Source organism: Oncorhynchus clarkii, chromosome 6 (assembly GCF_045791955.1).
Source record: "Oncorhynchus clarkii lewisi isolate Uvic-CL-2024 chromosome 6, UVic_Ocla_1.0, whole genome shotgun sequence".
In the NCBI taxonomy this organism is placed as follows: domain Eukaryota; kingdom Metazoa; phylum Chordata; class Actinopteri; order Salmoniformes; family Salmonidae; genus Oncorhynchus; species Oncorhynchus clarkii.
The window spans coordinates 70,551,139-70,575,244 of NC_092152.1; the positions used below are offsets into that span (position 1 = coordinate 70,551,139).

The 24,106-nt window shown below is 42.6% G+C and overlaps 1 protein-coding gene across 1 annotated transcript; it reads left to right on the plus strand.

The window, feature by feature from the left end:
• The first annotated feature begins 488 nt into the window (after window positions 1–488).
• LOC139412210 (growth arrest-specific protein 2-like) lies at window positions 489–23,739 on the plus strand. The gene is made up of 9 exons (XM_071159032.1): window positions 489–607; window positions 9,086–9,314; window positions 10,225–10,334; window positions 12,845–12,986; window positions 16,768–16,831; window positions 16,958–17,016; window positions 17,359–17,465; window positions 17,732–17,839; window positions 23,359–23,739. The coding sequence occupies exons 2-9, from the start codon at window positions 9,104–9,106 to the stop codon at window positions 23,569–23,571; spliced, it is 1,014 nt and encodes a 337-aa protein (XP_071015133.1). The 5' UTR covers window positions 489–607; window positions 9,086–9,103; the 3' UTR covers window positions 23,572–23,739.
• Window positions 23,740–24,106: the final 367 nt, after the last annotated feature.

The window sequence follows — 24,106 nt, forward strand, 5'->3', positions numbered from 1 at the left end:
AATCCATTTCCACTGTCCAACATGTGTTGAATTACCTCTTCACTTAGGTAGCTGAGCTGCCACCCATATTGACATGTCAAGATACTGCCTGCACATAGTAGTCATAAAGACCACCCACAGAAGTAACCCCTGCACGTTTTAATGGCAGATGGAGATGATTAAAGTCTCCGCGGGAAACTTGCTGGTGGAGGACTGACAAAACAGTGGTGCTGAGTGCACAAAGCAAGAATGTCCAGTACTCACCACGAGACAGGGTAACATTAGCGATGACTAAGAGTTCTACATTATTTATAGTGGAATCCAGATACAAAATGATAGGAACTTGCGCTGTGACTAATACAAGTCTGCCTTTTCTCTTGTCACAACGTCTTTGACAGTGGTAACACCTACAGCTTGTAAGATGACACCAGCAGCTTTCACAAGGCGCAGAGGGGTGTTTCATTGAGAAGTGGAGGTAGCCTACGTTCTTATTGCACATTTTCCATTTAGCGGACCTGAGAAGATAACCTGTAAGTGATGTTTGGTGCTGCTGTACCTACACACACAGTCTCTTTGTTGATTTTTACTGGGGGGATTTATTGAACAGTTTTACTTACTCATTGACTCTGTAAGTATTTCCTTTATAGAGTATTATTCCTATGCAGAAAGTTGATTAAGATATTCTGAATAATGAAGGTCATTGATGAGGATGGTGATGGCTGTACATGATTAATAAATAGCCTGTTTTTTTTTGTTTAGTTTGACCACTATCTCCAGTAATTGTACCTTCTACTACTCACCACTAGGCCTACTAGAAAAACCAGTTGTTGACTTTGTGACTTGGTATCTAAAAAGGGAAGCTATAGATAAAATGTATGTATTTTACAAAATGCATTAGTTTATCATTGAAATATCAGTGAAATAATGACGATTTCAAGCTGTATGTGATACATCCTAACTAATAGATGCTAACCCGACAGCTGCATTGCCAAACCTTAATATTCATTTTGAACCTGAATATATAAAAAAATATATCATATATTTTCATATATAAAAGAATGTAATACATTTTTTGAACTTAATAAGTATGGATGTGCCTAAAATTGTATTCAATGAACAGCTTGTGCTGTGGTCACTGTTTATTTTATAAATGTCTCCTTAGAACCATCCATGCTAAAATTCATTTTTTTCTGTTTGATTTTAGTGGCCTAGTAAAAAAAAATGTTCCAGTGGAATTCTAGAGTAAAGCCCCGTTGTTCAAGGTGTATAAACAGCAATGGGCAATTGACCTTACAATACTATATGTCGGTCTGGGGTTTATTTAGTCTGGAATCAGTTGAGACAGAGCCATGTACCGGGCCTGGAGCCCAGCAAGATGTAGCCTACCTACCCTCCAACCAACCCTTTGAGTATCTGTGTTCAGTAGGGTCGCATTACCCCAGTTAAACTGTTTTGATCTGAGACTCAATAATTGGGGACACCAGATCTCTGTTCAAATGCTGTTTCAGAATGGTGTAGCTTCCAGCAATGCTGTTGGACATCAAATTGAAATTGCCCATCTTTTTCTTCTCTAAATTGTTCATTCAAAATGTTTGGAAAACGGATATTTAGATCAGGGGAAGTCTCTGAAAGCATCTATAGATATGTGTTCTTAGTTGCCACAAAAAGCCTGCTGGCTGTTTGGTGGTCAATTAGTTCCACTTGACAGTAGTAAAGGGGCTCTAAGTACGTACCACAACACAGTGACAAACACTGCTGTTGGCAATTCATTTGTGTCAGGACAAGCCGTTGTCAGTTTGAGGTCTTTTCTGCTCAAACTCTTGAAGCTTGAAAGGAGGTACTATAATTTCAAGATGAAAACATTCTCTCAGCCTGTTGAAAGGACACTTGTTTACCGGTGCCAGATGTGAGACATCATCAGAGCCGTCCGACCCATCCCAATGACAGAGCCCAGGTTAGGGCCAGCTCAGGGAAAGGGAACAAGACCATCAATCAGTCTTGTCAATTTCAATTTGAATGGCCCGCTTTTGCATTGCAGGAACATACTACACACATTCTTAAATTTGATATTACCAGAAGAATTCTAAACTTTTTTCCCCCTAATGGGTAGTTTGCGGCCCTGTGAGGTTGTTCCCTCCCATTAAGACACAGTCAATGAATAAGCAGCACAGTAACATGCTCCAAAATGTCGCTGAAGGAAATTTTGTAGGGCTAGGTAAATGAGGTAGTGGAGACCAACATAATATTAATGCAGGTATGGGCTTGTGTGCGTCTGTGTATACTTGTGTACTGTATGGTTGCATGTTTTGGTGTCTGTGTACGTGTGCAGGTGTGTGTGGGTGTACATGTATTTTCGGCCTTGAGTATAAAGACCCCTTGTGTCTAAAAAGGTAGGTCAGGGACCTTTGCACTCTTTCCGCAGCCCTGGATTGTCCTGTAGTAGAGGTGTGAATGTGGCACCTGTGTGTTCTGTTAGAGCGTGAGGCTCCCAGCCCCGGGCCGGTCAGCCTGAAAAACAGCCACATACATGGCAGACAGGCCTCCATCTACTCACCTACATTTGAATTTATAAAGCCACCCTACTAAAGTCACTATGACGAACAAAGAGGGACCGTGAGTCTACAAGATCATCAATCTGATCTGTCCATGGTTGAGGGCTTTGTTGGTACATTGACCTACTACTATTGCTATAGGTTGTGTGCTTGCTGCGCCATCTAGCCATCCCTCCCCCTTCCTACCTGCCTGGATTCCACACAGCTCCCAGGTCTCCTAGGTGTCTCCCTTAAACTGGGGCTTGTGTTGCGCAAACAATGTAGGCCTTCCTGCCCACCTGAAAAAATACTACAGCCTACTATGGTATAAATACTGTAGTATTGACTGTAGTGTTTTGGCAGACTTTACTGTAGTATTTGTTGTAGTGTATGCTGCTGTATTTACAGTTAACTATAGTACAGTACATTCAGAAAGTATTCAGACCCCTTAACTTTTTCCACATTTTGTTACATTACAGCCTAAAATTGATTAAATAGTTTCCCCCCCTCATTAATCTACACACAATACCGAATAATGACAAACCAAAAATGTTTTTTTAGAAATTTTTGCAAATAATACCCTTTACTCAGTACTTTGTTGAAGCACCTTTGGCAGCGATTACAGCCTTGAGTCTTGTTGGGTATGATGCTACAAGCTTGGCACACCTGTATTTAGGGAGTTTCTCCCATTCTTCACTGCAGATCCTCTCAAGCTCTATCAGGTTGGATGGGGAGCCACGCTGCACAGCTATTTTCAGGTCTCTCCAGAGATGTTTGATCGAGTTCAAGTCCGGGCTCTGGCTGGGCTACTCAAGGACATTCAGAGACTTGTCCTGAAGCCATCCCTGCATTGTCTTGGCTGTTAGCGGTCGTTGTCCTGTTGGATGGTGAACCTTAGCCCCAGTCTGAGGTCATGAGCGCTCTGGAGCAGGATTTCATCAAGGATCTCTCTGTACTTTGCTCCATTTATCTTTCCCTTGATCCTGACTAGTCTTCAAGTCCCTGCCACTGAAAAACATCCCCACAGCAATATGCCGCCACCACCATCCTTCACCGTAGGGATGGTGCCAGGTTTTCTCCAGATGCGACGCTTGGAATTCAGGCCAAAGAGTCTTGGTTTCATCAGACCAGAGAATATTTTTTCCCATGGTCTGAAAGTCCTTTAGGTGCCTTTTGGCAAACTCCAAGCGGGCTGTCATGTGCCTTTTACTGAGGAGTGGCTTCCGTCTGGCCCCTCTACCAATAAAGGCCTGATTGTTGGAGTGCCGCAGAGATGGTTGTCGTTCTGTAAGGTTCTCCCTTCACCACAGGGGAACTCTGGAGCTCTTTCAGAGTGACCATCGAGTTCTTAGTAACCTCCCTGACCAATGCCCTTCTCCCCCGATTGCTCAGTTTGGCTTGGCGGCCAGCTCTAGAAAGAGTCTTGTTGGTTCCAAACTTCTTCCATTTAAGAAGGATGGAGGCCACAGTGTTCCTTCGGACCTTCAATGCTGTAGACATTTTTTGGTACCCTTCCCCAGATCTGTGTGTCAACACAATCCTGTCTCGGAGCTCTACGGACAATTTCTTCGAACTCATGGCTTGGTTTTAGCTCTGACATACACTGTCAATTTTGAAACCTTATGTAGACAGTTGTATGCCTTTACAAATCATGTCCAATCAATTTAATTTACCACAGGTGGACTCCAATCAAGTTGAAGGGTGATCAATTGAAACAGGGTGCACCTGAGCTCAATTTCGAGTCTCATTGCAAAGGGTCTGAATACTTACGTATATAAGGTATTTCTGTTGTTTTTTATGTATAAAAAACTGTTTTGCTTTGTCATTATGGAGTATTGTGTGTAGATTGATGTGGGGAAAAAATGATTTAATCAATTTTAAAATAAGGCTGTAACTTAACAAAATGTGGAAAAAGTCAAGGGGTCTGAATAATTTCCGAAGGCACTGCATAAATACTGCAGTAAAAGAGAACTGTAATATGTACTATTGTAATTACTGTAGTGTTTTTGCGGATTGAAGTGTACTGTATTATTTACTGTAGTGTTTTTGGGGACTGTAGTACGGTATACTGTAGTATTTACTGTAGTGTTTTTGGGGACTGTAGTACGGTATACTGTAGTATTTACTGTAGTGTTTTTGCGGACTGTAGTATACTGTAGTATTTACTGTGATGTTTTTGAGGACATTACCGTAGTATTTACTATAGTGTGTTTGTTTCATTATCTTTGACATCGAAGTGGAAGCTTTCTCCTTTTAGGAAACCTACTAGAGAAATACTGAACGGATAGTTCAGCACTTCTGCTCTTTTCTATAACTTGTAGGGAATACAGTATATGGTCTATACTTTTCATGTATGTTTCTCAATTATGGTTGGCACAAATTGTGATATAGGGAAGGGAATGGGCAGGGTATATGCAAATTAAATACTGTAGTATTTACTATAGTATTCTATAGTTTACTACAAAATTCTATAGTAAGTACTACACATGATCGAGGGATACTACAGTGTGTAGTATAGTATTCTACAGTATACTACAGTTAATTATAGAATTCTATAGTAAACTAGTATTTTTTAATGTGGGTGCCTATGTGACAACATGACAGCTCCTTTGTCAATATTTGAAGACAATAGGACATTACCTTGAAATTCTACTGTTTGTACATGTGTATCCAATCAATTTTCAGTACAGTTAGAGCAGGGGTGTCAAAGTCAAATGGACGGAGGGCCAAATAAAAAAATCAGCTACAAGACGAGGGCCGGACTGTTCGAATGTTCATTGAAAATTTTTTAAATGACGCATATAGTCTAGTGAACCTAATTGAACCTACTGAAAACCTAACAAATATATTACAATATGATCAGATAAATAAAGCAATATTTTCTTATGGCTCTGTCAGTAATCTTTAATTTTCAACAGACACAAAAGACAAATTTCCTTTATATAAATATCCCCATAACATGAACATTAAATGAAAGAAACCGGTATTCAAGGCACCATCAGTAGACTATATTTTCTATTTTAGCAAAAGTGGGCTAAATTTACTTCAAAGAAAAAACAATAATAGCAATTTTCTATCATCCACTCAACTGAAATATTTTTAAAATATAATTGGATTGAAATACAAAAAAATAAAGTGCAAAAATCTATTAATCAAAAACAACACTTTGTTTAAGGAGAAGTAACATGCAGTGAAAACAAATATTAAATTTTAACTTTTAAACTTGAACTGAGTAAAAACTCTAAATATGTGATTGCACAGTAATGTTCACTTGTTTGAGGTTGAGGGTGATACTTGGTGGTGTCCCATCTTTTCCACAAGTTCATCAATGTTCGGGGTAAGGCTCTGAGCTGAAGAAATCCTCAGAATTGAGTGGAGGTGTTCAGCAGTAAGTCGACTTCTGTGTGATGTTTTGTTCAGGTTCATCAAAGAAAACAGTTGTTCACACAGGTATGTGCTGCCAAACATAGACAACGTTTGAGCAGCCTGGATGCGCAGCTGGGGCATTGTGCCGGGGAGGAAACGGGCGAACTCCGCAGCACCCACTGCCGCATATTTTGCCCTCAGTGCATCATTGCATTGGAGGTCAATCAACTCCATTTGGAGGTTTGGTGGTGAGCTTTCCACGTCAACAGCAAATGGGTTACCGAGCAGTTCCAACCTGCTTTTTTGTGCTTCAAAGTCAGCAAATCGGCGTCGAAAGTCAGCGGCAAGCATACCTATTTTATCAGCCAACTGTGTGCTCGGGAACGCACTGGTAGAGAGCTTCTCTTTCATGGTCTGGCAGCTGGGAAAGTGGCTCAAATTTTCTTTCCGCATCTGCGTCTCCCACAGAGTCAGTTTGGTTTTAAATGCCTTCACTGTACTGTACATATCAGAGATGACACGATCCCGACCCTGCAGCTGCAAGTTTATTGCATTCAGATGACTCGTAATGTCACACAGAAAAGCCATTTCACACAGAAACATTTCGTCTCGGAGTTGTGTTGTGTCTTTCCCTTTGCTGTCCAAGAACAGACAAATCTCCTCACGAAGCTCGAAACATCTTTGAAGCACCTTTCCCTGGCTTAGCCATCGCACCTCTGTGTGATAAGGCAAATCACCATGCTCCGTTTCTAACTCCGTCAGAAATGCCTTGAACTGGCGGTGATTCAAACCTTTGGCTCTGATAAAGTTAACTGTGCGCGTGATGATGCTCATTACATGCTCCATTTTCAAGGCTTTACCGCACAACGCTTCCTGGTGTATGATACAATGATAAGCTGTCAGCTCACCTGTCGCGTTTTCCTCTTGCATCTTTTCCCGTATCTTCGCCACCAGTCCGCTCCTGTGTCCACACATCGCAGGTGCTCCGTCGGTTGTCAAACCCACGAGTTTTTCCCAAGGCAGCTCCATCTCATTTACACATCTTGACACCTCTTCATACAAATCATGCCCCGTAGTTGTGCCATGCATAGGACGTAAAGCCAAAAACTCCTCTGTCACGCTTAGGTTGGAGTCCACTCCGCGGATGAAAATTGACAACTGGGCAATGTCAGAAATGTCGGTGCTCTCATCCACAGCCAAGGAATATGCAATAAAATCTTTTCCCTTTTTCACAAGCTGCTCTTTTAGATTGATGGACAACTGGTCTACTCTCTCGGCAATGGTGTTTCTGCTCAGACTCACATTTAAAAAGAGTTGCCTTTTTTCTGGGCAAACTTCGTCACAAACTTTAATCATGCAGTTTTTGATGAAATCCCCCTCCGTAAATGGCCGGGCTGATTTAGCGATCTCTTCTGCCAAAATAAAACTGGCCTTGACAGTTGCGTCCGCGTGTGTGTCCGCGTGTTTCGTTTCATAATGTCGTCTCAGATTATACTCTTTCAGTACCGCCACACTTTCTCCACACAGAAGACACACAGGTTTTCCAGCTACCTTCGTGAACATATACTCCGACTCCCACCTTGTTTGAAACCCCCGGTTCTCAGTATCCACCTTCCGTTTTGCCATTTTTGATGGGTATCTGAAAGTTAATTTTACTGTGATGCTGACGACTGCTGTGCCAATAAATATTGAAATGAAGCAGCCTACTGCTCGGTGCGTCACCTTTGCATTGTGGGAAATGTAGTATTGGTGCGTGTAAAAGATCTGCGGGCTGCCGGCTTGCTGCGGGCCGGTTCTAATAATAAATCAAGATCATCCCAGGGGCCGTAAAAAACCTTCTTGCGGGCCGGATGTGGCCCGCGGGCCTTGACTCTGACATATGTGAGTTAGAGTGATGGCTTCTGTGGGGGTTACATCCCTGTCAGCAGTCAGTATGTTTAACCTTCCAATAGTCTGTGACTTTAAGCAGAACTCACATTTTCTTGGCAATTGAAATGAACGACACATCTGACTTTAAGATGTACATACCACAGAATCTAGGCATCTTATGGTAACACTCCACTCTAGAGTTTGTTGAAGTTGACCAGTATGTTTTCTTCTGTCTTTCACTGCAACACCGGAGCATGTGTTGTTTTCTTACCCTTGCAGATTAACTGTGGGGATTACGGGAAGCCAAAGCATGTCTCTGCATGGGGTTGGCCTTTATGATGAATACTTGTCTGGAAAGAGGAGAAATGAGGCATAGAATAGTGCCAGGGGATTGGCTCTTGGCTTTAGATGTTTGTCTATTAAATCCTTCCCTGACAGCAGTTACACTAACAGTTGTGACAAAAGGTTGGTGCGTGTGTGTTCATGTTTGTGGGAAGATATGTGTGTATGTGGGCTCTGTGTGTGATCTATTGTGTCAGTACATGTATTTTGTATGTTTGTGTGGGTTAGTATGTTGTCTGTATGTGTATCATCCATGTTTTTGTTTTCCACACTGAAGACCATTACGAGTTTTACCTGTGCCAAAACCTTCTCCTGCCCGGACCTCCACCAACTCCAAACCTTTCCGCTCATGTGGGAGTCTGGTGGACAGTCTTCCTACTGTGCTCTGTTGATCACTCTCATAGCCCCCCCCCCCCCGAGTTTTACCTGTGCCAAAACCTTCTCCTGCCCGGACCTCCACCAACTCCAAACCTTTCCGCTCATGTGGGAGTCTGGTGGACAGTCTTCCTACTGTGCTCTGTTGATCACTCTCATAGCCCCCCCCCCCCCCCCCCCCCCCCGACCTGTCTCAGCTGTATGCCCCTGTCCTGGCCCCTGCCAGGAAGGTGTGGAGTGCTCCTAGGCCTGGTTAGGGTCAATGAGAGTGTTCCACACCATTCGATTTACTGTCAACTGAACGAGAGGCTAGAGCTTGTTTGAGTTGGGTTGAACTCTTGCTGTAGTAGGCTATTAAAACGTTAAACAGAATGGCTGTCCTGACGTATACATCTAGAAATGTACAGAAAATATTGAAACACCAGAGGCTGACAGACAGGTCGACGGCCCTCTGACAAAGAGCTGATTTACAGATAGAAATGCCGCACCACAAATAAGCTCTCCAACTCCCTCCTTTGATGTGACATATTCAAATGTTGCAAATCTAGAAAAGTGACAATACAAAATATTTTAAATGTGAATTAAATACAACATTAACAGCTTATTTTCCTCCTGTCCTACAGGCAAAAGAGGAGGGAACCATGAACAATCCGGTAGAAACAGAGGACGACCAATACAGTCCAATACATCTCACTGGGCTCGGAATGTGTTGCCTCCTCAGTCCCAAACAGCACCACGATGGGCCTGGTCTGGAGAGCCCACAGCAGTACACCAAATGGCTCCCCAGCCGCCACGAGGCCAGCCTGCTGCCCATGAGAGAAGACCTGGCTCTCTGGCTCAACATATTTCTAGGTAGGGTGACCACATGATTTTTATATTGTTACAAAGCACCTGCAACAAACTTGTAACCATCTTGGGGTTTGGGTCTTTTAAAACACTTTTAACAAGGAATGTGTCTAAACTATGACTAAGATAATGTGATGCATTGGTTTCGCTAGATTCTTGTGCAACATAGGCCTATTTTTGTAGTTTCTGAACATCAATACAAATGTCACCCAATGACATACAGGTTATGCGAGGACATGAAATTGGATCATACTTTTTACATTGGATAAGGGGGACCTTGCTATTGGTTGGTGTTCTGAACCTGAAAGGCACACATGAACCTAAATCTTTGAAATACCCCTGCATGTCTGGTCACTGAAAGGAACCCTGTTAAGATTCCAAGGGAACAATATTGTTGGAAGGAAGTCAGGAAGGGCCTGAACATGTCACAGCCTGTGTGTGTCTGGGTCGGGGAGACGACTAGATAATATCCATCACTCACACATAGGGATCGACTTGCAACAATGCAAGCGACGCATAAGTATTTTCTAGGTCTACAACCAGAAAGTTTGCATGAGAATGATGTCGTTAATAATAAGGTCCCATTAATAAGGCAAATACTTCAGTTTAATATGGCATAATAAAAGTGCATTACTCCAGATCAACACCCTTATCATTATTCACAAATAATGCCAGAGCAGTATAGTACATCTGTGTCATCACAGTGAGTAGTAACCTCAGGACAAAAACACCTGTGTAATGACATATAACGCCCTACATGATAAGTATGTAGTCACTATATAGTCAATTTAAACAGGGTATAAGTAAATAAAACATTATTATTAGACGTAAAGCACACCGTGATATAAGACAAGTATTTGATGTGAAATGGGCTCCCCTTTCTGTGGCCTGTTTAGCATGACGTTTCTCACCACAGACTCTGGGGTCACGGCTGACAGCCTGATGGACAGGCTGGATAATGGGGTTCTGCTGTGCCAGCTGGCCGAGGAGCTACAGGAGAGGATGATCCAATGCAGCAATGGCAAGGTAACATACAAACATACATGACCATAGACAGCATACATTACATGATCCCAATTAAGAATATCGATCTTTCATCAACCTACTTATGCCATACAGATGTCTGTATTTCAGTGGCTCAGTCTTTTTAAAACATTTATTTCAGGTAGGCCGGTTGAGAACAAGTTCTCATTTGCAACTGCGACCTGGCCAAGATAAAGCAAAGCAGTTCGACACATACAACAACACAGAGTTACACATGGAATAAACAAACATACAATCAATAATACAGTAGAAAAATCTATATACAGCATGTGCAAATGAGGTAGGATAAGAGAGGCAATAAATAGGCCATGGTGGCAAAGTAATTACAATATAGCAAATAAACGCTGGAATGGTAGTCTAAGACACTCTGCAAATTGAGCCGTCTCTGGTGTACATTTGGTGTATTTTTGTATCATGATGAAACCTAGCCATCACTTGAAAGTAGACAATAAAGGACATTTCACTGAGAGTCTCTGGTTTTGAAGTCACCATCTGTGGTTCTCCTCACCCCTTCTCTGCTGCTGCTGATACTGATACTGACTGAGAACTGCATAATGCAACGCTTCATTGTCATTCTTGAATTGTGTTTACTAGTAACTGTTTCCTAAATTCATACAAAAATAACTCAATATTGTTTATAATCTTACACAGAATCTTCCCAAGTGCTGGCTGTTAGAGTTACTTTCTATGGTTCACATCTGACTAGACATTTGGAGGGAATTTAATTAAAGGCCCAGTGCTGTCAAAATTATGTTTCACTGTTTTTAGTTTTTAAAATATTGTTCAACAGCTGATAAAACTATCAATGTAAAAAATGTAAAAAAGTGAAACATTTGATCAGTGTATTTCCTGATAGTTGCTGGTTGAAAATACAATCTACACAGGACCTTGTAATCAGCAGGTTTTGCATGGGTGACATCACCAGGCGGTTAATTAGTTAAAGGCCCAATGCAGTCAAAAACGTGATTTTCTTGTGTTTTTATGTATATATATATATATATATATATATATATATATATATTTCCACACTATGAGATTGGAATAATACTGTGAAATTGTGAAAATTATGATAATGCCATTTTAGTGTAAGAGCTGTTTTAAAAGACCGCCTGAAATTTCAGCCTGTTTTGGTGGGATGGAGTTTAGTTAATTAGTTAATAGAGCAATAACATAGAGATTTCCAAATCTCCCTGGCATTAACAGTTAGTTTTCAGTTTGCCCCTCCCCATTCAGACCACTCCCAGACAGTCCTAGCAGAATTCTTGATTGAGAAATGTTTTTTGTTTGATATTGATCTAAAAATGGCTGCATTGGGCCTTTAAGAAAACAATTTATGCTAAGAGGATAATGTAGTGGGATTGACCCCAAATTAGCTGTTATTAATAATTATAATGCACTAATTATACCATGTTATACACTGAGTATAAAAAAAAACATTAAGAACAGCTGCTCTTTCCATGACTCAGACTGACCAGGTGAATCCAGGTGAAAGCTATGATCCCTTATTAATGTCACTTGTTAAATCCACTTCAATTAGTGTAGATGAAGGTGATGAGACAGGATAAAGAAGGATTTTTAAACCTTGAAACAACTGAGACATGGATTGTGTGTATGTGCCATTCAGAGAGTGAATGGGCAAGACAAAAAATGTAAGTGCCTTTTTTTTTTACCCCTTTTTCTCCCCAATTTCGTGGTATCCAATTGTTGTAGTAGCTACTATCTTGTCTCATGGCAACAACTCCCGTACGGGCTCGGGAGAGACGAAGGTTGAAAGTCATGCGTCCTCCGATACACAACCCAACCAGCCGCCTTCTTAACACAGTGCGCATCCAACCCGGAAGCCAGCCGCACCAATGTGTCGGAGGCTACACCGTGCACCTGGCAACCTTGGTTAGCACGCACTGCGCCCGGCCCGCCACAGGAGTCACAGGTGCGCGATGAGACAAGGACATCCCTATCGACCAAGCCCTCCCTAACCCGGACGACGCTAGGCCAATTGTGCGTCGCCCCACGGACCTCCCGGTCGCGGCCGGTTACGACAGAGCCTGGGCGCGCTCTGATGGCACAGCTGGCGCTGCAGTACAGCGCCCTTAACCACTGCGCCACCCGGGAGGCCCAAATGTAAGTGCCTTTGATCGGGGTATGGTAGTAGGTGCCAGGCGCACCGGTTTGTGTCAAGAACTGCAATGCTGCTGGGTTTTTCATGCTCAACAGTTTCACGTGTCTATCAAGAATGGTCCACCAGCCTATGGACGTTAAGACACCTTTACACAACTGTGGGAAACATTGTAGTCAACATGGGCCAGCATCCCTGTGGAACGCTTTCGACACATTGTAGAGTTCATGTCCTGACAAATTGACGCTGTTCTGAGTGAAAAGGGGGGGCAACTCAAAAGTAGGAAGGTGTCCTTAATGTTTGGTATACTCCCTGTATTGAGCTGAATTAGAGTATTGACATTGACTTGGTGATTGTCCCTGTGTATTTTCCCCAGCCCTTCGTCCGCAGGGGGATTAATTGGCGAGCTGATGCTGCTTCTGGCTCTTTCTTTGCCCGGGACAACGCTGCCAACTTCCTCTACTGGTGTCGGAAGATTGGTGTGGATGAGACCTACCTGTTTGAGTCTGAAGGTTTGGGTGAGTGACTACTTGCTTGTTCATCTCCGTCTGGCACTGACAGGACACAAATCTGTCCTTAAACAGCCAATATCCATCAAGTTGTCTAAGAGAGAATCTGTAAATCTCTGTCAGAGTCAACCAGATTAACTCATGAACACTGAAATGGTGTGGCTAATTGGCAACAGACCCCACAGTTAGATCATTAACACACTTCTGCCGATTCTAATCTGTTGTAAATCTGTGCTCAGGATGTGCAACGTCCAGAGACTTAGCAGAGATAATCTTATTGAGAAACAGTCCTCATACACTTCACAAGATGTCTGGTTTTAAAACGTTCCTGACCCCCATCCCATATCTACTCTCATCCATATATATACAGTTCAAGTTTACGTACACCTTAGCCAAATACATTTAAACTCAGTTTTCAACATTTCTGAAATGTAATCCTAGTAAAAATTCCCAGTCTTAGGTCAGTTAGGATCACCACTTTATTTTAAGAAATGTCAGAATAATAGCAGAGAGAAGGATTTATTTCAGCTTTTATTTCCCTCATTACATTCCCATTTGGTCAGAAGTTTACAGACATTCAATTAGCATTTGGTAGCATTGCCTTTAAAATGTTTAACTTGGGTCAAACGTTTCAGGTAGCCTTCCACAAGCTTCCCACAATAAATTGAGTGAATTTTGGCCCATTCCTCCTGACAGAGCTGATGTAACTGAGTAAGGTTTGGAGGCCACCTTGCTCACACACGCTTTTTCAGTTCTGCCCACAAATTTTGTATAGGATGAGGTCAGGGCTTTGTGATGGCCACTCCAATACCTTGACTTTCTTGTCCTTAAGCCATTTGCGACAACTTTGGAAGTATGCTTGGGGTCATTGTCCATTTGGAAGACCCATTTGCAACCAAGCTTTAACTGATGTCTTGAGATGTTGCTTCAATATATCCCCCTAATTTTCCACCCGCATGATGCCATCTATTTTGTGAAGTGCACCAGTCCCTCCTGCAGCAAAGCACCCCCACTACATGATGCTGCCCCCCCCCCCCCCCCCCCCCCCCCCTCCGTGCTTCACGGTTGGGATGGTGTTCTTTGGGCTTGCAAGCATCCCCCTTTTTCCTCCAAACATAATGATGGTCATTATGGCCAAACAGTTCTATTTTGTTTCATCAGACCAGAGGACATTTCTCCAAAAAGTTCGATCTTTGACCCCATGTGCAGTTGAAAACCGTAGTCTGGCTTTTTTATGGTGGTTTTGGAGCCGTGGCTTCTTCCTTGCTGAGCGGCCTTTCAGTTTATGTCGATATAGGACTCGTTTTACTGTGGATATAGATACTTTTGTACTTATTTCCTCCAGCGTCTTCACAAAGTCCTTTTCGGTTGTTCTGGGATTGATTTGCACCTTTTACACCAAAGCACGTTCATCTCTAGGAGACAGAAGGCGTCCCCTTCCTGAGCGGTATGACGGCTGTGTGGTCCCATGGTGTTTATGCTTGCGTACTATTGTTTGTACAGATGAACGTGGTACCTTCAGGTGTTTGGAAATTGCTCCCAAGGGTCAACCAGACTTGTGGAGGTCTACAATTATTTTTCTGAGGTCTTGGCTGCTTTCTTTTGATTTCCCCATGATGTCAAGCAAAGAGGCACTGAGTTTGAAGGCAGGCCTTTAAATACATCCACAGGTACACCTCCAATTGACTCCAATGATGTCAAATAGCCTATCAGAAGCTTCTGAAGCCATGACATCTTTTTCTGAAATTTTCCAAGCTCTTTAAAGGCAGAGTCAACTTAGTGTATGTAAAATTCTGACCCACTGGAATTGTAAAAGTGAAATAATCTGTCTGTAAACAATTGTTGGAAAAATTACTTGTGTCAAGCACAAAGTAGATGTCCTAACCAACTTGCCAAAACTATAGTTTGTTAACAAGAAATTTGTGGAGTGGTTGAAAAACGAGTTTTAATGACTCCAACCTCAGTGTATGCAAACTTCTGACTTCAACTGTATAAATACTCTATCATACCCTCTCATCAGACCATGGGAGGCCTCTGGCAGTAGTCTCTGGTTCCTTTCTTGTGCCTGTTCTGGATTAGTAGCCTGTCCCCTGTAGAAAACTGTGCTGTTTCCCGTTCAGTCCTCTTCTCTGTTCTGTAGAAGCATGGCCCGACTGGGAAAACATTCTAGTGTCACCTGTCTTTGTCCCCCACTGACTCTCTAGCTTTTATCTGTGACTGTCACTATGAGAACGCCAGCCATGCTTCCTCACTAGCTGTAGAGGATTTAGCGAGTGGATGAGATGGTTTAAAGAGAATGAAAGAGACAGATGTTTAGGTGGAGCTGGAAAGCAGGTCAGCTCACAGTGCTACCTGACTCTGTACCTTGAAAATAGGGATGATATATTTTCTTCTGTGACTTGGATTGTCTTGTCTTAGGATCATGTATCACTCATTCACCTCTGTTTCTGTTCGATGCCTTCAGTACTGCGGAACATGGGAGACTAGTTATAGCATGTTGACCACATTTAGTGATGTTAACTGTGTGTGCGGTATACCTATTCACCTGGGCATGTTCCTGCATGGGCATGCATGACACTGAGAGAGTTAATGTGTAGGTTTAACTACCATACGCGTCAGTTTGCCCCCTAGTCTGACTAAACTGGCTTGTTGGTGAATTTTCTCTCAGAATGATAGAACAGGTGACTACTGTATTTTTCTATTTTTATGTTTGACACAGGAATTTTAAAGTCATTCACACTGTATATTTTCATGTGTACATAATTGCTTAAATGGTTGTACTTCAATGTACAACTACATGTAAGTGTATACTGTGTATTTGTGGCATTATGTCTGCTCTACCCTATTCCTGCTTTCTCTCCTCCCTCTTCCCTGCTGCATCTCTGATCTCTGGTGTAGTGATGGATTTACAGAATAGAGCAATGACCAGAGCAAAGAGCAAAGGAACTTCATTGCCAATTTCAAAGATCAAAGGTTACCTAGGGACACAGTCGGGAGGTGTGTCCAATGTGTTTCACATTTGAACTATAATACTATAACTTTTCCCAATTGTTTGTGTTTTGGTGGTGCTTAATTTTCATGTTAGGCTACTGAGAGAAGTTAATTTCACTACACAGTATATCCATGATTCCTTTCCCTCCAAAACAAAACCACACCTTCTGTCCCTGTGAAATGAAATTACATGTTTAGAACAAGATATGTTTTGATAAGAATTTTAATAACTTTGGAGAGCCTGACTTTGAAGACTACTGATGATTACAGGCATTGAGCGTGCTGTGTTAAGCCTGCATGCCCACGTTTTCTTTACCCACGTGTCTGGTGCCTGCAGGGATTTGAGTTCAGCTTAAAGGATAGCTGGGCTGGAGAAAGGCATAACCTCTCCTGAGTCCTCACTGACATTCACCCGTATTCAAAATGCTGCTTTTGTTTTCATTTTCCTCATAGAGAATGTCCTGTTTTATCTTTGCAAGCATCTCTTTTGGCAGCTGAATGATACTCATTGTTAATGGGTAGCATGTGTGTGTGGTTCTTGAAATGTAAACACATTGGTTTGATCTTTATTCAATTTTGTCTGTGTGAATCCTCATATTCAAATAGCATGGTGCAGGATGAAGGTTGTTTTTGTGTGTCCTGACATTCTGACAGTCTGTGTGGTTTGTCATGGACATTCATGTTTACATTTACACATTTAGCTGCTGTTCATGTCATCAGGCTTTATACATAAAGATAATACATTAATATGACAGTATTTGTTTAGCCATGACATAAGTTGTGTGTGCTTTATGGGCAGTGCTCCACAAACAGCCTTGGGAGGTGTGTCTCTGTCTTATGGAGCTGGGAAGGATTGCAGCCAGGTGAGTTGTCATGACTCTGTGTACATCATTCACTCAGAGACTTGCACAACTGCGCTTTTCCCTGTTCACGGAATCTTTCTTTACCAACCATCTAACAGTCGTGGTGTCTCACTGACTCGCTCTCAGGTATGGTGTGGAGCCCCCAGGGTTGGTGAAGCTGGAGAGAGAGATAGAGAGGGAGGAGGGAGGGTCTCTCACCCCATCGTCACCTCTGGCCTTCCCCTCACCCACAGCTTTTCCCTTAATCTTACCGCTGCTCCGTGCTCCTACACCCCCTGCTTCTGTATCCCCACCTCCCAGTCCAAGCCCACCCCCTTCCCCAGCCCCAATAGACCCTACACCTGCAACTTCCATCTCATCCTCGTCAACCACCACTAGCACAACTTCCACTCAAACCTCATCTGTTATCACTGTCACAACCTCCACTCAGACCCCTCCCACAACACCAACCACAGATCCTATCTCAGCCCTGAGCCTTACAGAGACCCCTGTCTCCCCATCTCCACATCCTCCACCACTGCCGTCACCTCCATCCCAACCCTCACCCTCCCCCTCACCTAAGCCCAAGGCGCGTCGTCCAAGCAAATCATCTGCTAAGAAGACTCCAAGCACATGCGACTTGTTGGATGACATTGTAAGTACCTCCTCTCAAATAGGCCTAAAGTAACCATGAATTACCCATCAATATAATGAGAAGTACAGAAGCTAATCAGTGTCATCTTGCCCCACTGACTGTATCGTAGGAAAGATCTTAAGTATTGACCTAGTCTAGCACACCAGACTTCCCCTCCAATTGTTTAGCAAACATTCTTAGCGGTGATAATGCTGGTAGGTATAGCCTACGGGAAGAAGGAGGTTATGTCTTTGCTTGCTTTATCTGAGAGATGTTTTGTGTTTCAGGTGAGAAACATTATCAGGGACACGCCATGCAGCTGCCCCACTAAGTTCCCTGTGGAGAAGCATCCTAAAGGATGCTACCGTGTCGGGGAGAAGATCCTCTACGTACGAGTATGTCAAAACCCCTTCCTTCACCCTAATTGTAAGGGGTTAATAAACCTCAGGCAGTTGCGTGAAACCATGGAAGTAGATTATGTTTATATTGTTCTATACAACAACCACATGAGGAAATATAAGGCATTTAATTTGTTGGTATTGACTTAATACCAACATATTACATTCTTTGCATTTTCTTATGTGGTTGTTTTTTAATCAAGTGATATTTAAGAATGTTGATTGACATATATTCAGAATAATGAGCAATGAGGGCGTGTTTGCTGCAATAAGTGGAAATCTGTAGAGAAGGACTTGTTCCAGGCAAAGCCCCATGGGATACAGGGTTGCTTGGCAACAGTAGACTGAGTTCTAATGGGGAAAAACTATTATTAAAACATGCCCAGGTTTGTATTACTTGATTTGTCCTAATATGTATTGAATGTCTTACAAATAAATTATTGTATATTATTTTGTTTAACAAAAAGTGAAATCTTAGCTATAATGTCAAATTAACATTTATACTTGATTGAGTGCATTTTGCCTTTAGTTGCTCCATATCTAACATATTCTGAAATGGACTATTCAATTCCATAGTTAATTTATCAACAATTGGATGGGGTCGCACTCTATGGGTTCAACGAACCAGAAATGCATCAATTGCTTCCTCAGTGGAAGCTTTCCCTACATGGCCTTGACTGACACTGTAGCATCGTCTGTCTTCTGTCCACACTGAGCTGACAGACCAAACCGTAGGTTGTTTCTCATCTTTTGGGGACAATTGGTCACCAACAGAAGATCGTTTTAATGCTCAGTTAATGTTATTGAAATCCATTGGCTTAGAATGTGTTACTCAATAACATTGTGTAATTTAGCTGTCTTTGTCAGTAAGCTGACACGCTGAGTTACAACTGCCTTCCTATTTTTTCCCCCTGAGCAACAGACACCTTATTTTTACCACCCATTCAGATATAATGGCTGCCTTAGACTCACGGAACACCTGTTTCTCAGTAATAGTCAAATGTCTAACATGGGAAAACATGCCCTTACGTCACGTCAAAGAAAATGGAGGTCATAAAAATGGATAGCCAAGGGATGTGGTTGGTTTATGGCCAAGTTCAGTGAGGCTGTATGTTTAGGACGAACATTTACAAAATGGAGAAATATGCGTACCCTGACGGTTTCATGGTCACGGTATTGTATCTTTCCTTTCTTTCATCCTTCAGTGTTTCTCGGCAACCAAGGTCATATGACTGGGGTTTGGTTGCATGTAAACCGCTTGTCTGTTGAAGCTCTGTAATTTTCCTGATATTCCAGATGCCCTCCCCTAAACACACTTTGGCTTTTTTTAGTCTTCTGTGGTTTCCTGAGAATAACTGCGAATTACAGATTTAATTACAGCAGCATGGACTTGTGCCAGGCTATGTTACCGTTTTTCACTTTAGATTGTCTGTGTGCCCAACATCTCCATCCTAACTGTTATTACTGTACAGCAGCATGGACTTGTGCCAGGCTATGTTACCGTTTTCACTTTAGATTGTCTGTGTGCCCAACATCTCCATCCTAACTGTTATTACTGTACAGCAACATGGACTTGTGCCAGGCTGTTACCTTTTTCACTTTAGATTGTCTGTGTGCCCAACATCTCCATCCTAACTGTTATTACTGTACAGCAACATGGACTTGTGCCAGGCTATGTTACCGTTTTCACTTTAGATTGTCTGTGTGCCCAACATCTCCATCCTAACTGTTATTACTGTACAGCAGCATGGACTTGTGCCAGGCTATGTTATCGTTTTCACTTTAGATTGTCTGTGTGCCCAACATCTCCATCCTAACTGTTATTACTGTACAGCAGCATGGACTTGTGCAAGGCTACGTTGCCTTTTTCACTTTAGATTGTCTGTGTGCCCAACATATCCATCCTAACTGTTATTACTGTACAGCAGCATGGACTTGTGCCAGGCTATGTTACCGTTTTCACTTTAGATTGTCTGTGTGCCCAACATCTCCATCCTAACTGTTATTACTGTACAGCAGCATGGACTTGTGCCAGGCTATGTTACTTTTTTCACTTTAGATTGTCTGTGTGCCCAACATCTCCATCCTAACTGTTATTACTGTACAGCAGCATGGACTTGTGCCAGGCTATGTTACCTTTTTCACTTTAGATTGTCTGTGTGCCCAACATCTCCATCCTAACTGTTATTACTGTACAGCAGCATGGACTTGTGCCAGGCTACGTTGCCTTTTTCACTTTAGATTGTCTGTGTGCCCAACATCTCCATCCTAACTGTTATTACTGTACAGCAGCATGGACTTGTGCCAGGCTATGTTACCGTTTTCACTTTAGATTGTCTGTGTGCCCAACATCTCCATCCTAACTGTTATTACTGTACAGCAGCATGGACTTGTGCCAGGCTATGTTACTTTTTTCACTTTAGATTGTCTGTGTGCCCAACATCTCCATCCTAACTGTTATTACTGTACAGCAGCATGGACTTGTGCCAGGCTATGTTAGCTTTTTCACTTTAGATTGTCTGTGTACCCAACATCTCCATCCTAACTGTTATTACTGTACAGCAGCATGGACTTGTGCCAGGCTACGTTGCCTTTTTCACTTTAGATTGTCTGTGTGCCCAACATCTCCATCCTAACTGTTATTACTGTACAGCAGCATGGACTTGTGCCAGGCTATGTTACCGTTTTCACTTTAGATTGTCTGTGTGCCCAACATCTCCATCTTAACTGTTATTACTGTACAGAGGTATTCAACCGTGGGTCTGCAGCCCATGTACCTCAGGGGGTCCGCAAAGTATATTTTTTAATATAGTATATTTTATTTTATTATTTCAACGTTTTTAAGAATATTGCTAGCAACAACAGAACGAATACATTGTGAATAACAGAAAATATTATTATTGTCATCCACACCAGAAAAGAGGATACATTTTCTTTCTAATGTCGCCTAAGGTATGACGGGGGTCCTTGGGTTGTCGGTTGCCTAGGAGGAGGTTCCTGGGTAAGAAAAGGTTGAAGACCCCTGTTGTACAGCACTACCTACAGGATACACAGTCCTTTCTCTCAATCACTAAAAAACACACTTCTCTTCTCTGTATGAATAGAGCACTACAGTCCACTCCCCTGTAAAGATGTTACCTGTGAATGTGTGAAGTGATGCCCATTAATCAGGCCTTGATAACCCCTGTATGTCTGTCTGTCTGTATGAGTCCTGTGATGTTTGCTTGCCTTTTTAAAGAGCAGAATCTATTGATTACTAAAACCAAGTCATTAGTGGTGTGATTTAATCAGACAGCTCATTGAAGCCTGGCCTGGTATGACACCACCTCTCTCCACTGGAGATTTTTCAATCATGCTAGCCCTGGAGGGCTCCATGCAGCATTCTCAGCTGTTGAAGAAAGGAAGGCTTTTCTTCTCCAAGCCCAATTAAGCACCAGGCTTTATAGCAGGGATTGTAACTGTGTCTGGCACTGAAGAGAATGGAGACATTAAAACCTCTCACAATATCATCTCACTTCCATTACTTCCTATTTCCATCAGAACACATAGGAGCTTTGTTTGGTTTGCTTTATATTTTAGCAGTGGTCTGATAGCTATAAAAAGAAGACATATCTCCATTTGAGCAATCATTTAAGTTCTATGGGATCACCTAAAAGGAAAAAGCAGTTTAATTTAAGAATAAGTAGGAGATGGTGGTTAGATTATATTAAAGGCCCTGCCCTTTTTGCAAGTGACAAGATCCTCCCATAGAGTGAGATATATGTGAATTTCTACAATACAATTACTCCATCTCTCATGTAGTGCAATCACAATACATTTTCCTCAGAAGGGAATGGTTAAAGCATGGCCCCTAGTGGATGATGGGTGAAGGCCTCTTCCCCCATTAGCATTCTCATGAATCTTTCAACAACAAACGGGAGGAGAGAGAATCAATAGAGCTGCCAGGGAAGGAAGACACAGGGGAATCCAGCAGTCAGCTTATGGGCTGTAGTAAAGGCACACGTGTGGGGGGGCAGGGGCTGTTAGAATGAATCTGATTATATAGAAGAAGATGTCTGCCACAGGGGGTTGTGTGCACAATTCCTGAGAAAGTCTACTTGCATAATTCTACTATGTGAATATTGAGTTTTGAGAGCCATAACAGTCATAACGTATTTTGACCAGTATTCTGAGTTGACTAGTGTTCTGTTTACATACGCAATTAAATAAATACAGTAACCCAAATATATTTTCCTCATAGAGCTCTTGAAATGTATTGCTGTAGGCTATAATACAAATCCTTATAGCCTACAGTATTTTAGCCCACATTTGTATGGATAGCTCTAACCTACGGTTGATGAGTGGGAAAAACATATAGGTGTTTCCCTCCACTGCTCCTGCTCCCCCTCCCTCCTTCTTACCCTTGTGTTCGTGTGTTATGTCAAACTTGACCCCGCTGTCAGCGATAACATTTTAATCTGCCGGTGGACAGCTGAGGCAGATCACGTCTCAGGGGCTTCTTTGGTTGGTAAATGGGACTACCAGGCATTGTCTGTGTGCACGTGGGTGCTTGTGTATGTGCGTGTGTGTATTCACTTACACCCCTCCACCGTCCATCTCGCCATTAGTATGCATAGTGGAGAACAGGAGGCGTATAGCAGGGGTGTAAATCTGCTTGTATTATCACATTCTTAATGGTTCCATAATGAAGGGGTTATGGGCGATAAGGAAGGAGGGGGTGGGCCGGTGTTGACAGAAGGACGGCTGGCCAGGCAAGGCCTCTTGGGAATCTAGACGTCTGTGTGGAGCTACAGCTTTGTAAAGAGACAGCGATCTCTATTTTGCTGCTTTCATTTTCTTACAATCCGACTGTATTATTTGAGAGCTGTTGCCATGGTAGCGTCAGGTTTGTACCAGACCAGAGGGTGATGTGTAGAGGAAGGTGTCTATGCAGTATGTTGTCAGAGGGCTTGATTTAAAGAGTGCTGATATCTCAGAGTGTTTGCCTGCTATCACAGGTGTTCTAAGTGTAACTATGTACATGGTGACTTCACAACAACGTACTATTTATGAATGCTGTGTCCTCTGTGTGCGCGCCCGTGCGTTCATGTCTGTGGATTAGTTCACTGCATGTGCTCAGCTGGCGTCATGAGGCAGTGTTTCATTTGGCTTAATGAGATTTTGACAAATCTGTCTCTTTCTATGGATCAGAGATCATTTGACTTTCATGAGGGCTGTTACACAGGCAGAAGGAACTGGTCAATATTTGATTAGAAGGGTATCTTCTCTTCTCTTCTTCTCGGGGGTCATACAAAGAGCAGTTTCAGTCTGCATTTTCCAAGGTTACTATGCCTTGGCCTACTTGAAATCAGACATAGGTGAAGGGGGATTCAAAACCAAGCTAGGTACTGAGCAACAAACAAGTACTTTTGTTGTGATATGGTTGAATTGGTTAAGTTGCTCAAATGGAATAGCAGTCATGGGTTTTATTGTACCTGCTGTTTCTGACTATCCCCTCCATCTTGTTCTTCCTGCAGATGCTGAATGAGCGTCATGTGATGGTGCGCATTGGGGGAGGCTGGGAGACCTTGGGATGTTACCTGCTGAAGCATGACCCCTGCCGGAGTCCACCGGCCACCCCGGTCAGGACCTGTTGGGCCAAAGGCAAGTCCCCCAACATGAAGGACCTCTTACCACTGTCACCAGACAGCTACATGGTGGTGGGGGCACACTCCCGTGCCAAGAAATAAAACATGAATCTGTTCAACCATAACAGATAACTGACACCACAACCTAGCAATGAAGCTTCCTGGTTATGCTGAGCATATTATGTTTTTTTCTGGGGATTTATTTGAATGAAAGCTATTGCCTAGTGACCAGAGGGGGGTGTGTGTGTGTGTGTGTGTGTGTGTGTGTGTGTGTGTGTGTGTGTGTGTGTGTGTGTGTGTGTGTGTGTGTGTGTGTGTGTGTGTGTGTGTGTGTGTGTGTGTGTGTGTGTGTGTGTGTGTGTGTAGATTTATCTTTGGTGAAGTTGGGTTTAGTGGCTCACATGTATGTAGAAAGGTATATTTTATCATCTAAAGGAATTCAACAAAATACCTGGTATGGTGTTATTTTTGGGCAGCAGGTAGCCTAGTGGTTAGAGCGTTCGGACAGTAACCGTAAAGTTGCTAAATCGAATCCCTGAGCTGACAAGCTAAAAATCTGTCGTTCTGCCTGAACAAGGCAGTTATTAATAACCCACTGTTTCTAGGCCATCATTGTAAATAAGAATTTGTTCTTAAC